This window comes from Acanthochromis polyacanthus, chromosome 17 (assembly GCF_021347895.1).
Source record: "Acanthochromis polyacanthus isolate Apoly-LR-REF ecotype Palm Island chromosome 17, KAUST_Apoly_ChrSc, whole genome shotgun sequence".
NCBI classification, from domain to species: Eukaryota; Metazoa; Chordata; class Actinopteri; family Pomacentridae; genus Acanthochromis; species Acanthochromis polyacanthus.
This window is the reverse complement of record NC_067129.1, coordinates 18,180,686-18,195,890: the sequence shown is the minus strand read 5'-3', so window position 1 is coordinate 18,195,890 and position 15,205 is coordinate 18,180,686. Positions and strand designations below refer to the sequence as shown.

Below are 15,205 nucleotides of genomic sequence, written 5' to 3'. Positions count from 1 at the left end.
AAAAGATGAGTTGATTTGACTAAATTCCTTAATGATGATGTTTCACAGTGTACTCTCTGTGGCAGTTATATAAGGTGTATGTTAAACAAACAGATGTAATAGTAGCTGGCCTACTCCTTCAGGCTGTGAATGTGTACTAAAACAAGCAAACATTCCTCATTAGCACAAATACAAACAGTCTATTGTTTATTTCAGTTTGAATGGAGAGATTAAATGCCAAAGATGCTGCTTAAATGAAGAGATGCTATAACAGAAGTGATGTGTGATGTGATGTATGACTCTAATCATCGGTCCCTCTGAACACTGGCAGGGACTTTGTTGTCAGTGGATTGATAAATGATCCTGTTGTGCAGCCAAACAGCACCCTGAAGTTGTCATGGTGACATCTGGTGGTCAAAATGGAAAACTACATCTTGGTTGGGAGAGCTTTCTTGACAGTTCTATAGATTATGTGCAGCTTTGTTATTTTTTAATCCTCCCCTCAGAAATAGCAGTTTAGATCATATAGTACTAATGTGAGCCATAACCAGACGTTTCATCATTTTCAAAGTGATAATAGCACAGTGGCGTCAGGGAATCTCATCTTGTACAACAAAGTTGTATTGGGGTCGGCTGTGGACCAAAATGATTTGAGTTGAAGCTCCTGCAGTCATTCATTCATTCAGTCAGTCAGTCAACCAGTCATTCAGAGACACTATTCTCTGCTGACTGAGCATAAATAAAGAAAAAAAATGCCAGCACAGCAGTGTGTCGGCTGTTCTACACCAAGCATTAAAATAAGTATATGTGAAATTAACCCTTTGTATTCCTGCCTTAGAATTTTAGGGCTATAAAATCCAGCTTAAGTCAATATTAAGTAACTATATATTTTGAAAAATAAATGATCCAGTAAAATAAATAATAATTCCGACTTTAAAAAATGTGGTGGTAAATATATAAGGGTTGGGGTTAGTCAGAGTGCGGAGGTTAACAACAGACTATAAACAAGACTCTGGACAAATGCAGAAATGTGCACTTTTATGGCTCCAGGTCTCCATGTATTTTTGGCACACTTACATGTAATAAGGATCAATTCAGGAAAGAGGTTTCTCCTTGTATTGATAACAAATTTATACTTATTCATACAGGTCAGATAAGGTCCCAGAATTGCAGTCAAAATTGCATCTTTCCCTTGTTGCACACCCACAAATCACATGAAGCACACACAAAAGTACAAGTTGTCATAGATACTGTTTTTCCAATATACATATATTTCATGATGTTCATCAATATAATAAGACATTGATAGATTTACACTACAATTATTTTATGTACTTTAGATTTTCATTCAGTCTCCTCTCCTTTACGTTAAGTCAACCTTGTTTAGTTTCTAATCCCATACCAAAGGACAGCACAATAAATCTATCAATAAATAAAAGCAAAAAGAAAAGGAGAAAATAAAGTAAAAACGAGCACATTGTCGATGAGCCTCCGGTCCTATCCCTCCTGTAAGACCAGAGGAACAGGGCCAATGTGGGCCTTCGTCCCTGAATCCCCACTCCCACAAAGAAACCAAAGTCTTTCCTCAAAAATAAACTGATTTAAACAAAAAATATATCTTGTAGATACAAACGGCAATCTGATGTAAACTGTAGAATCACTCTAAGCATTCTGGACAATTGAAGGTAAAAATACTTTTTTCCCATTAACTTCCCATTTTTATGTTTACCTTTACCCATCAGTGCTGACACACAAACAATTCAGTGACATCTGGAGTTATTACTAAACGGATGCAGAATAAAAACACAATATTTGGTTCAAAATCAAAACATGGTAACATATGTTTAAGCAGAATATTGTACATTTCGTCATCCAGAGAACATTCAGGGACTCAAAAGGTTCCCTCCTGTTGCTGCGTTCATCCCTTTTGGGGGCAAAGTTAATGCAGGGGAACATTCTGTACATATTTCATGACATTTCTTGAAAGGTTTCGGATCTTCTCTTGGTTTAATTGTTTGCCTTCTTTCAAGTTTGAATTACAAGTTCACAAGTTACAAATCAAACCTGAAAAAGGGTCCAAATGCTTTTTCGGCGAGTCGCATCTCGGATCACCCCTAAATGACCTGAATGCAGCGTTGAGATCCCTGAACAGTTCTGGCGGGTGACATAAGACAATATTCTCCATCAGATCATGTTCCCATCCCACCAAAATGAATGTTTCACAACAGAAAAAGTGCCACGGTGTTAAAATATACGCGCACTTCTTTTCATACAGACAATAAAGCAACAGAAAGAGAGAGCACTCACTTCATTTCCACTATTGTGACCAAACTGGTTGAGCACTCACAGGACAACAGTTGGACTTATGGATAACGCAGAAGTCCTACCCCAATCAGTAGTGTTATTTCACTTCAGTCCACTGTGTGGTTAACTCCTGTAAGATGGCTAAAAGGACCACATTTATAACCCTATAGTGATTTTCTATTGCCAAAAAAAATCCAATTTAACAGTTTGCTAATATAGTTTTTTGTCCTCATATATATATTTTGGTAAATTGCTAATACCTTAAACCTGAGGATATAGGACCCCCTACCCCCCAAAACACCCCCATATTACAACACCAAACAATGCAGATTTTTATTATGTTTTTCTTGGTTATATCTAATAGCTATAGTTAGTTTACATGTCTTTTAAAACTTGGCAGCACTATGGAGACAGAAAAAAGAAGACTTGTGCTATAATTAGTTACAGGATCATGTGTCTAAAAACTTGTTACAGATTAGAGAAGCTCTTCAGACCTGGGTACACATGATAAGGGGAGACTGTATTTTAGATTTGAAGCATGCGGTCCTCATGTTTTGGTTTAACTTGCATATGTTAGGATGGCACACTCACAAGCCAAACTGACTCACCGTTTGGACAGTGTGTAATAGTTACAAGGTCCTATAGATAGGGTCAGGGTGTAAGCTATTTAAAACAGACTAGGACAGTTCAGATAACCTGTTTCTCTCCGCTTGTTTTTGATGGCAATTGGCAGCGTAAGCATGGAAATCTGGTCTTTGGTTAATCTTCTGCAGTTTACGTTTGCTCCATTTGGAGAAAAACACGTAGGGGGAGTGAGGAGGAGTGGACTTGTTAAGGTCGGGGTCCTCTTCTAATGGAACGGGCCGACAGATCTGCAACCTCTCTGCTTGTGTACTTCAGTGGTCAAGGAAACAACACGCCCTCGCTCTGAGATTTAAGCGGCCTAATCTGTCAGGATAAACTGGGGATATTCCCAAGACAGAGCTATTCTAACACACACGCACACATTAATGCACTTGCGCGCGCGCACACACACACACACACACACACACACACGAACACACTCTCACACACTGTAGGAATCTGAATCAGTGAGTTCAGCAAAGGGGGGCAGGTTGGTCTACTCAGCTGGTTGAGAAGATAAAAAGTTATGTTGAAAAGAGACAAGGCGACTAAGGCTTTCCACACAGCTGTTTGGAAATATTGCAGTTCCTATTGCATGATTTGAAAGTTCAATTTATAGATTTCAGGACTGTGGCAGTAAAGCTGTGCAGCTTCCTGAATGTATAAATGCAGGTCTGCACAGTTAAAAATCCTCTACCCCCCCCCCCAACACATTTGTGTCTCAATAACTGAACTGCAATAGTTTCAGAGCTTTGATTTACCACAACCACAGGAAAAACTCAATAAATTCCTTCAGTGGTTGAAAGCAAAATTGTTTTTTTTAGGAGTTGTAGATTAATTCTGTCTCAAGTTCATGTATACAAGGCCTTAGTTTGAAGCCATGTCAGACAATTCAGAAATCAAGTGCATCATATTGCCCTGCTCTCCTGCTCATAAAGTAGCCAAAAGGGTAGTATACACAGGAGTAGATGCCAAAGGAAAAGTTAGAGAATAGTTCAAGACCAAACCAGTGAGGGCACCAATGAAAGAAAGAACTGCAATTACAACAGAAGCCTCTCCCTTGATGCTTGGCAGTGTATAACGCACGGAGCTGAATTACAAAAAACACAGCAGACTGAGGTAAAGAGGAGCTTACTGCTGCTGCTCTTTACCTGTCTGTTTCACACAAAAATATACTATAATAAAAAATAGAATCTATTATATTTAAAAAAGAAAAAAGGCCTTAACTATAGGGAGAAACACTGAGACAGAACCACTGCGCTAGCAAAACACTCTTCTTAGGAATGCTACTATTGTATGAATAATTGTTTCTCACTTTTCCTGTCACTAACCTTTGACTATAGATTTCTGAGCCTACCCCAAAGTTAGTAACCTGCTGAACTGAAACTCGACTGTGAATTTAAATTCATCCTCATGAGCCTCTGCCCCTGATTCTGGATCGGCCAGCTGTAATTGTCTCTTCGTGTTAAATGTGCTCTTCATGTGGAGAGGTTTTGCTGCACCAGGATCTCCTTTGGCCAGGCTTTGGACCAGCCAGACAGCGCCATCAAAAACAAGGTTGTTTGTGCATTTTAAACAGATTCCTTTTCTGCAGTCAGCCACTCCCTCCACACTCACTAAATGTGTGAGGGTGCGTTTGGAAATAACCTACAGTAACTAAAGAAGTGACTGAGGACTAAGGCTTTTCAGTATCCGCATAAGGAACGGGCCAGTGAGAAGTAGACATTGATCTGAAGAAATTAATTAATCAATTTATGCGACGGTGCCATTTTATCGCCTGGCATTTGGATATTTTTTCAGCCCATATCCACAGTTTGACATGAATACACCTCCACAGTATATCGTAATGTCCAGATAACTTTACTAATATTACATAAGAAAATCATTTGGACAGATTGAAAGTCTCATCCTGTCTATCCAAAATGTACTCTTACAGCTAATACCTATAACTAGTTTCTCCTATGGTTTGTATGACCAACGTTTTCGACACAAGTTTCATCCATGTATTTTTTTTTTAAAGATACTTACACTTACATGTGCTACAGTAAGAGCATTTGCACTAGACTGCAATGAAGGAATGTTTTCGAAATAAGACACTACGTAATATTTAAATAAAAAAAACATCTACAGACATTGGTCCAACTGTACTATGGCAGTTTTGAAATAATCCGAAGAAACTGAGGTGTCCAAGCATGCTGAGAGACAGAGGAGGACTTTGGGGAGTTAAAGACAATACAGATGGAAGTTATTAAAGAGAGGAATGTTAAAAGAGAAATGACACTCGTGTAATAAGAGGGTCAAATGAAAAGGGGCTGAAAATGATCATTACTAAAGATTAGTTTCACAATTCATGCAACATTTGTGTTTGACCAGGATCAGTGAGCATTAACTCTGTCCAAAAGCCACCGAAAAAGCTAAGACTTGATTTTTTCCTTTTTTTTTTTTTTGATGGTATCAAGTTAGAGAAATGTGTAGCTAAACAAGGGGAAGCCTAGTAGATTTACATGGGTAGTTTGTTTTGTGGAATAACTCCAAGTTCTTTAACTTGATAATGCATTTTTTTAGCACAAGTTTTAGTTGTGTGGCTCATTTTGGACTGTCTTAGTGGACACGGGTAACACAAATGAAACTCAATTGGTATTCCATTAGTTAAATGGAGACTGACTCCACTGTGCAAGAATACACCAAAAAGAGAGAATAAGCCGGGGACGGACAGATGATGAGCACATGCAAGATACACACTTCGATTAATAGGCAGTAGTTAACGCTGAAGCATACGTAAAATTAATACAAAAAATAAAAAGTACAAAATGCACACACACACACACGCACACACACCTACAAAACAGTATATATCAGAATAAAACTCTACAAAGAACTATATATATCAGGTATGTAACAATTATCGCCAATCGTTGTTTCCTTTTCTGTTGTTGCATCGTCACAAGTGTTTGGTTCTCAGTATGGCAGGTTAGAAAAGCCAAGAGTACCCAGAAAGGAGACAGGGCCACACACTCACAGGACAAATATTGACAGGGGTCCAGAGGCAAGGTGGTAGAAGTGGGGGAGCCATGGAGCTCTGAAGGGTTTTAGGGGTGTTATATCGAGGCTAATCGGGGTGATATATATATATTTATATATATATATATATTTTTTAGATATAATAAATTAATCATCTGTGGTTAATTTTGTCATCAATTTGAGGGTTTTTTTCTGTAGCAAGGAAGTTGGGATCAGACTGGGGTAGGAGCAACTCTTCTTAGGTGCTGAAGTACACTGTAAACAGAAAGAAAAGACAGAAAGTGATCAAGTTTAATTCATAACTGAATTCGTCATGGAACATTACCGCATGTATTGGTTTAAATTCTGAAGAAAACACGATCTTAAAATCATTGTTGCAGGAATTAAAAAGCTATTGAGCGTACATGCATGTGAAGACAGATTCTTCACAGATTATACAAGTGAGTAACTTCATTGAGATAACAGTGTCGACTCTATGTGCACAAAGAGGGCTCTTACCAATAATGACGATGAGGACAATCACACATATCACACCCAGGATAATCATCATCTGTAGAGAGCAGATTTCCAGAAAAAAACATCATTAGAAAAGCAGTCGCTTGATAAAAACCAACTTCAGTAAATTCATTTTTAAAAGCACAAACAAAGAAGGTCTTAGGCTGTATGTAGTTCTTACAGTCAGGACAAGATTAATGACAAATATTCAATAACACATCAAACACATATTATGAATACATTCAGCTTTTCTGCTGCATAGCCACAAAGCATAAAGCGGCTGCATACTGATTCCCAAGGCAACACACCATTGTGTAACCCTCTGATGATGTAGATAATACATTTAAAAACAACCAATGACAGAGGAATGATAATGTGAGTTAAACCTGTAGCAGAAATCTACAGTGACTACACATCACTGGAGTCTTTCCTGTTTAATTCACCTGTTAAGAGGACAGTGTAAGGCAATCTTTATACACATGTATTTGCTATTCGAGCATGTCTGCGTGCCCTTACCTTGGCATTCTTCCACCAGTATTTATTCTTCAGTTTTGCAGCGCTGGTCTCAAACTGAGAGGCTCCAGCCTGCAGGGCATCAGCCCTGTCGTCCAGTTCTGACAGCTTCTGATCACGCTCCAGAACCTTATCCACGTTTACACGCATGATATCCACCACCTGGGGAAAGACGCATCGAGCAGTGTGGTGCAATCAGCAACTGAGACAGGATAACTGTGTGAGGGTTTGACAGGATGGAGCAGGACTGCTAGATATAGATTTTGACTGAAAGTTGTTCCTAAATTTTCACATCTTTTTGAGGCTTTTAGGAAAAAATAAAGTCAAATCCATTCCTAACTATGAAAGATTTATATTTTTATGTTTGTATCATATGTGGGAAAGCAGAAAATAGCAAGTTGCCAATGTGACTAAAACTTAAAGCAGGAACATCTACATGGGAGCGAATTTGACAGAACAGGAGTTTGTGTTTGCCGTATACTCACCTCATCCACCTGTGCCTGTGTCTGCTGCAGACGGCGGTTGCTGGTGAGGTTGGGGGGCTGATTCCCTCCCTCTGGTGCAGGGGCTCCGGCTGGGGCAGACCTGGAAATGAAAAAACAAAACAAAACAATCATTTAGTGCTATATATAGCATATCTACAGGGAAACTGAAATACCACTGATGTTACCGTACATCAGAAGAAAAGCGACAGGACAGAAGTAGTTTATCTGATGTAATATAAATTACATAATAATACACACAAGAATGACTGATGTTCCCCATTCACAAAAAGGAAATGATTCAGGTTTTGCTTGAAAAAAGAGGCACAATAAGAATATTTTTGCTATTAGGCTCCACTTTAACTTGTAAATTAAAATAGTTCTAATGTGCTATCTCTGGTATGGCTTATTCTGCCTTTCTCAGTCAAATGAATAAAACTAGCATCAATGAAAACAACACTAACACAGAGTAACCTGTTCAAATACAGATCAAATATCTCACATCAAATATCCCTTTGCCCCTCTCCTGCATTGCATAACATTATATAAATGTTACCATGTGATGTGTGCTTGAGGAAAAAGTTAAAAAAAAAAAGGACATCAAATGTGGAGAAGTCATGGAAAAATACATTATCTGAGACATTCTTCATTTTCAGCTCCTCTATCTGTTGGCTCATTTGCACACAGAGTGTGGAATTTTGCAGTGAACGAAACACTGCTGGGAGCTTCACAATAATGAGAGTGTGACTGAGGCCTTACTGGTACAGTAGGTGTGTCCAAGGGATGGAAAAGTGCACATATTTATATCGATATTTAAGACAGAATCTGGTCTAATTTGGAGACTCTACTTATAAATAAACAATTCATATCTATACATGTTCACACTAAAATATGGAATATGTGATAAAGGGTGACAAACAGAACCAACCAGGGTTCACAAAAGTCAAGTTGATTTGTCACGCTGTGGTGTATTGAGGCCTACATAGACCTATTCTTTTGGATGCACTATGTACAGACAATGGCTGCATTCAGAGACAAAGAGTATAAGTCAGAGTGTCATTTACCACAGAAAAAAGAGAGCCCACTAAAAAATGCCTGCCTTCATGTTAATACTGCTAGAAACCTCTGCTCTCTGCAGTTAGGAAGCAAATACACCAGAGATCTAAAAAATATATACGATCATTTAATGAATTACTGTTTTCTTTTTTTCTTGGGTTGGGTCAGCCAATCCTGTTCTGTCCAGCATAATTTGCTGATTGCATAATTCACGTCGGAATGATGAAGAACGAAAGACAGTTATGGTCCACAGTGAAAACCATATCTATCATGCAGACAAATCACTAAGATCCAAAACCAAACAAAAACACAGAGCATACGATCATGGAACAACCGTGCTTAGCCACAACCTAGCCACACATTTAGCAGCATTCTTCAGAATCTCTGACAGCCTTTTTAGGGAGGCATCTAGAATATAGTTTTGTTTTCCTTAATGGGTGCACTAGTATGTAGGTTTAAATAAAAATATCAAAGTTGCAAAGGTGTTTAGGAGGTTATCATAACATTGGGGATCAATAAAATTGACTATTCACAACCTGCCCTAAACCTACTCCGCCTGTTACCAACATGAATCATTTTTCAAACAATACTTCAGCCTAATTTTGTCTTAGGGACTAGAATTTTTCCTTGTGAATACCAACACTCCATTTATATGCACTCTTTTTTTTTAATCTCTATTCCAAACTAGGAAGAGCCTTTTCTGCATTACTGCCACGTTTTTTTGTTTGTTTTTTGTTTTGCTTAATCAGTAGAAACTTAATTATCTGATTAAAGATAAAGATTCATTTACAGTGAAAATTTAACGTTATCTACATATTATGCACAAATACATTTTTATAATTGTATTTTGGGGGTTCAACTAGAATGAGCTTACATGGCTTAATGTGAAAAACACTATTTTTCTCATAATACACATTACTGCAGCACCTCTTGTCACCCTCTGTCTGACATGCTTGTCACTTTAAAACCTCCCTCCTGAAAAGCTCAGTCTGCTCTGATTGGTCAGTTGGTCTGATAAAAGTGAGACAAGGTTAGTTACGTACTGGAACACCAACTCTGTGACTACAGAGCCATAGCTTTAGCAAAGACAGCTCGAATGAAGTGCGAGTCAGCTGCTCATTCTTTGTTTAAGGGTGTGCCCAACTAACTGCGCTTGGCAGGCGTTATACAAATGTGATACATGATGATGTAAGTAAGTAACAGATGAAAAACTGGACTTTAAAACAAGGATTTTCAGGCAAGTAAGGAGAAGTGTTTTCTGTAAGAGAGAAGAACTCCCTTTGGCATGGAGTATGGGCTTTTTATGTTTGCAGTGCACAAAAAAGCAGCTGTAACACACTAAAGGAAAGGGGCACAATACGAGCTCTTTAAGCCATCACTGAGACGTTGAATGGACAGCAGGCACAATCACATACACACAAAGCAAGCACATAAATCACATTTTTGATTAGCCATAAGAGAGAAATGAACAAGCTTGTCTCAGATAATTTTACATACAGCAATATCTGATTACCTCAGTTAACAAATACACGTTCGGCTTTAATACTGTGACCACCAAATAAAACTCTTAAACATCCTGCAACTGCTGTAGCAGCAGATCCAATAAAAGCAAGTCACAACTCGTTGAAAGGCTTAACATAGTAGATGGCAGTAGTGGAGTAGCTCAGCTAATTTAACCTGTTTTATTGCTATCTAGCGTTTCACATTATATCAATAATCACAGAGTGCATCTGCGAACCTGCACTCTGTGATAAAACCAGGCTGCAGCGTCATATGACAGATATGCCTTAGTTGTAACTACGCTACTCTACTAGTGTGAGACAAAACTCTGTATAAAGGTCACCTTTGCTCGCTCACACATTACTAATCCTCTAACAGCAACAAATCCTTTGGAGTCGCTTGATGGTGCTGGTGGTCCCTATCAGGTGCCAATCAGCTCTGACAGAAAAGGTCAGCATAAAACCCTCAAGCCCATCTGTGATATTTATAATGTTAAATAATTATGTGTCTTTAAAGATATCTATGCGGACAACAAAGTTCCTTAAGAACTGTTTAACAAATGTCTAACTATTCAGCATGTAATTACTGTTAGCTTCTTTTCACTTGTCAGCTCTGAGTACCACCATAAAGGTGAAATGTCTGCAGAGGTTCACACTGTCATCACCTCTGACACCAGGAAGAGTTGTGAGTGCAGCGACAACATTGCTCCTCAGCTTCGGCCTCCTGTGAAAACCGCCTGCTGTGTTTGAATCAGTCAGGTAGATCAGCTGTTTCGAATCGGTGCCACTTCTTTACAAAATTTCTAATTTAAACTGAAGATGATCAAATTAACTGAGTCTTTGCATGGTTGCCTAATAATGGCACAAAGGATTGCATCATTCAACAGGAGGCGTCCTATTGAATGATACATTTCTTGACTTGACTGATGCAATCGCTATCATAAGGGCTAGCATATTATATGAATTGCTCTTCCAGCTAATGAACTTGTGTGCCAGTGTTGCATTTTCATCCCACTTTCCAGATAAGAATGGGAGAAAATAAAAAGAAATAAAATGGACATGGAACCTTCTATCTGATAGCAACTGACCTAACATGCTGGGTTGGTGAGGTTTCACATCTTTCCCTGTACAGTGCACTGATAATGTCAGGCTTGTTATGAAAGCTAAATATATTCAACCTTCTTTCAAGACACATCTTATAAAAATAGTACTGCCCTGTGGTTTCCAAAGCGGGCTGCTGCAACATTGACGGGTCTATTTAAGGTTTTTCAGGGGTCCCCAATGAAATGAGGAGTTTCAAGATTTACACAGTGCAGATAGATACATAGATAGATAGATAGATAGATAGATAGATAGCACATGATTATACAATTCTGGTATTGATTTCAGCAGACTACTAAGAAGAGGGATAAATAAATCCAAATGAAAAATCAAATGAGCGTCCTGGTCGAATGGATTTCTGTTTGGGTGGTCACTGTCATGGAAAAGCATGCTGTCTAATTTCAGCACTGGAGAGCGACATTTCAACATTTCAGCACTGGACAGCGCCTCAGCAGTAGACCTGAGAGAGTCTGTGAGTCTGATGCTCTGCTGGATCCAGCATTCATGACTTTCATTTCTGACCATCAGGTCTTCATGATGTCCTGTGAAACATCAAGACTCAGGCCTGGAAATACACCTACAGCCTGTCACATCGAGGGCGGGGAGGTTCTTTATGCATAGGAGGCTGGATTTTAAGCTCCTGGATGCACAACTATAACCAAATTAGGCCACAAATGAAACTTAGATCCCACGGAGGGGACGTGAACAGGCATGATGACTCCCGTTGAGTGACATGTCGTGTGTTGGCACTAGGTTATTTCACTGGCAGACGAGGCTACCTCCCCTTAGCCGACCCTTTATGTATCTGTATCATGTGTAGTCAGGAACATAAAACAAAATGCGGATAAAATGGGCAATTTAAGGGGTTTGTTTGATCGTGAAGACGCAAAAAGCCTCAGATATGGTGTGATATATAGCAGTCCGCCCTCGCACGACAATCGACGACATACAGTAGGAGGCTAGGCTATCCCCACCCCCCGCTGTAGGTTGCAAATATCACGTAAACTAGGCCTGAGCCTAATTCACAGCTAATAATACCATCGTCTAAAGCACGATTCGAGCAGTTTTCGTCGAATATTGTCAAAGGTGTGAATGTTCAACAGGCTCAGAGAGCAGACTGCCGCCGCTCCAGCAGCTACTGAGGCTGTTCAACATTATGTCCTTGCTGTTTCTAGAATTAGCTTAATCGTCACCTGCGGTTCAACACACACTAAAACCCTGGAAACGTCCACAGAGGACAAAAACTGGTTTTTAAACACGACGTTTTCCTTAACGTGGTCGTAATTAGCCTGTGGGAAATCACACAGACGGTGTCCTTTTCAAACCAAACCAGTCCAAACTGGAAATAAAATGCGTGCGTGTTGGCTGAAGTGAAACCCACCGGACGATAAAAAAAATACAAGAGACGAGAGGCGAGAAACACGGAGCTGGTTTACCGTGTAAAACACCAAAAATACGGCTAATAATGTGTTTAATAAGAGATAAACCCCATGTCTCCGTCTGCTCCAAGGTTAGGCCGACGTGTTAGCCACCACATTGGGTCACATTATGAGAGAGGGAGACAGCTGTGAAATTAAATTCAACATTTAGCGATGATTAACAGGGCAGCAGTGTTACAGGCGCAGTATTTGACGGCTAACAAGCACCGTTCAGACACCGTAAATCCCTAAACAGGCTGCCAACAGCAGTCGTGAGGACGGAATTTATTAATAAATAGGATTTTTTTTTTCAAAAAGAGCATTAAAACGATGATGTACTTACATTTTCCTGGTAGTATTAGCGGGACAGCTGTGCTGAAATCCGGACTGGAAATGTTAGCGCGTCCTAAGTGGCTGGCAGATGGACGTGGATTGCCTTGTGCGCTCCTCTCTACCCTCTGGCAGCCTTTGGTTGGTTATTGTGGCGTTTCCCTGCCTATATAGCCGAGGAGGAGCGCTGGTTTCTGTCTGCCACTGAGATGTGTCCCCTCACTACTAAAGGCTTTTCTCTCTTTTCTTTCTTTTCCTCTTTTGTTGCTCGTCCTCCTGTGTTTGTGTGGCTCTGCGGCACCTGCAGGCTGGTACTGGAGCCTGAGCAGTAACGAAGGTGTAATAAACAGCCTGGATTAGCTGCACAAAGATGGCTGCTGACGTCAATCGCGGCCAGTTTCATGTTGAAATGGGTGAACGGAGACTGGACACACAGCGGCTTTAATACTCGGGACAGGAGTGTTTTTAGTGTGCATGTGATGTTACTTGGGGTCCACGCGTGTTTTCTTTACATACTTGACATGTCACGGTCCCGCGCGGCTTTAAAGCCCTTCAAAAGGAGCTTATTTTGATGGCAAGTCTGTATGTCAACAAAATGGCGTTCCTCGAAAGGGGGTGTGGCGAGGCTCGCAGTGGGAGCTGCTATCATTCATAGTAAATGTATGGATGGAAAGGAGAGGAACCCACCTGGAGAATATTTAACAAGCCTTTGTCTCATGAATAAGGCTTCCTTATTATTTATCTCCATTACATAAGGTATGGTACTGTTAATTGTGTAGGTGAGGGTAGGCTCTTGGTCCCCTGGGACCTGGGGAGCATTCCTGCTTTAAGTGCTTTAAAAGTTACCCAAAGTAAAACAATTCTACTATTTTTAAAAAAAAAATGCATTTTATCTATTTATTTATTTATTTATTTAAGAACTTTAGAGACTTGATAACAATCATTATCTTAAAAGTTTTAAGTCATAGTTGTTGTTTTTTTGTCTTTCAAAAAGCAGGTTTTTAAAAACTTGTGTTTTTGATTATTTTGATTTGATTGTATACTTCACCTACTGGCAAGTGATTAATCAACATGGCATTGATAACCTAGATACTGGTGCTGATTTTTCCAATCAGAACTAGAAGATGCAGCAAAAGACCTGAAGGCCCAACCTGCTAACACAGCAGTTACGTTCTTTTAAAAATGTAATTCAAGAAAGCTGAATGTATAACGATCTTTAGACCTGTGATGACAGGACATTAGACCTAAAGTAGTAGTAAAAACAGGCCCATGGGTTTCCCTCCTTCCTTGGGTTTCCCAAGCAAAGCAACAGAAAAACTATGAATCAAATCAAGAAAGGATTGCAACCTCCTCCTTGTAACACAAGTATTTAAGTCACGTTTGTTGACTTGGAACTTTACTTTTCAAAAAGTGTGTAATGATTTTTTTTTTCCCCCATGGTGATGATTTGTCTAATCATAACTGGCTGACATGGCATCAGGCCTATAGTCTCTCAAGAAGTTAATCAGGCCAGCCAATTAAAAAGGTCAATAAATAAATGCATATACATATTGAATAGTGTTTGTTTCTTAAAAACTCTGAGTAGGCAGATAAAATTCCTACAAGCTAAACTATTAGCAGCAACAGCAGTGAATGTAAACATACTGACTCTTAGTCATTTAAGTAAATTCATTCACTAAGCTTCACAGCACTTTTTAATGTCCTACATCTAATGGAAATGTTGAGTATTTTCTGTTCAGTTAGCAGTGCTTTAGAAGCGTTAAGTGCCACTTGTGTGATTTGCTAAGTAGGTTTATGGTGAAGGCTGCACAGTGGAGTGGTGATTAGCACTGTCGCCTTGTAGCAAGAAGATCCCTGGTTTGCATCCCGGCCTTCCCGGGATCTTTCTGCATGGAGTTTGCATGTTCTCCCTGTGCATACATGGGTTTTCTCCAAGTACTCCGGCTTCCTCCCACAGTCCAAAAATATGCTGAGGTTAATTGATAACTCTAAATTGCTCGTAGGTGTGAATGCGAGTGTGATTGTTTGTCTGTATATGTAGCCCTGTGACAGACCGGTGACCTGTCCAGGGTGTCCCCTGCCTTTGCCCTAAGTCAGCTGGGATAGGCTCCAGCTCTCCCATGATCTTAATCAGGATTAAGCGGTGTATAGAGAATGGATGGATAATGGTTTATGGTGGCATTTTAATATGCCAGCAGTGGCACATTAGAAGCTCAGATGTAGAGGATACATGGGCATTTTCAGTGTGTTCAGTCAGAACTGGACGTAATGGTGTCATGAAGACTTATAGGTTTTTTTGGAAGCTGGCCCTGCCAGCCTATAAAACAAGCCAATAAAGGAATCGATTTAAATATCATTTAGTGTTTATTTCTTAAAAGCTGCC

At 39.6% G+C, this 15,205-nt stretch overlaps 1 protein-coding gene and 1 long non-coding RNA gene across 2 annotated transcripts in view; both read right to left on the bottom strand.

The window, feature by feature from the left end:
* The window catches only part of LOC127530620 (uncharacterized), a 234,277-nt gene that overhangs the window by 80,674 nt on the left and 138,398 nt on the right, over nucleotides 1-15,205 (bottom strand). The gene's annotated exons all lie outside the window — the stretch shown is intronic.
* vamp2 (vesicle-associated membrane protein 2) lies at nucleotides 1,001-13,209 on the bottom strand. The gene is made up of 5 exons (XM_022210146.2): nucleotides 12,836-13,209; nucleotides 7,422-7,521; nucleotides 6,940-7,098; nucleotides 6,427-6,478; nucleotides 1,001-6,183 (listed from the first exon to the last, which is right to left on the bottom strand). Coding segments are annotated over exons 1-5 (330 nt in total). The 5' UTR covers nucleotides 12,838-13,209; the 3' UTR covers nucleotides 1,001-6,166.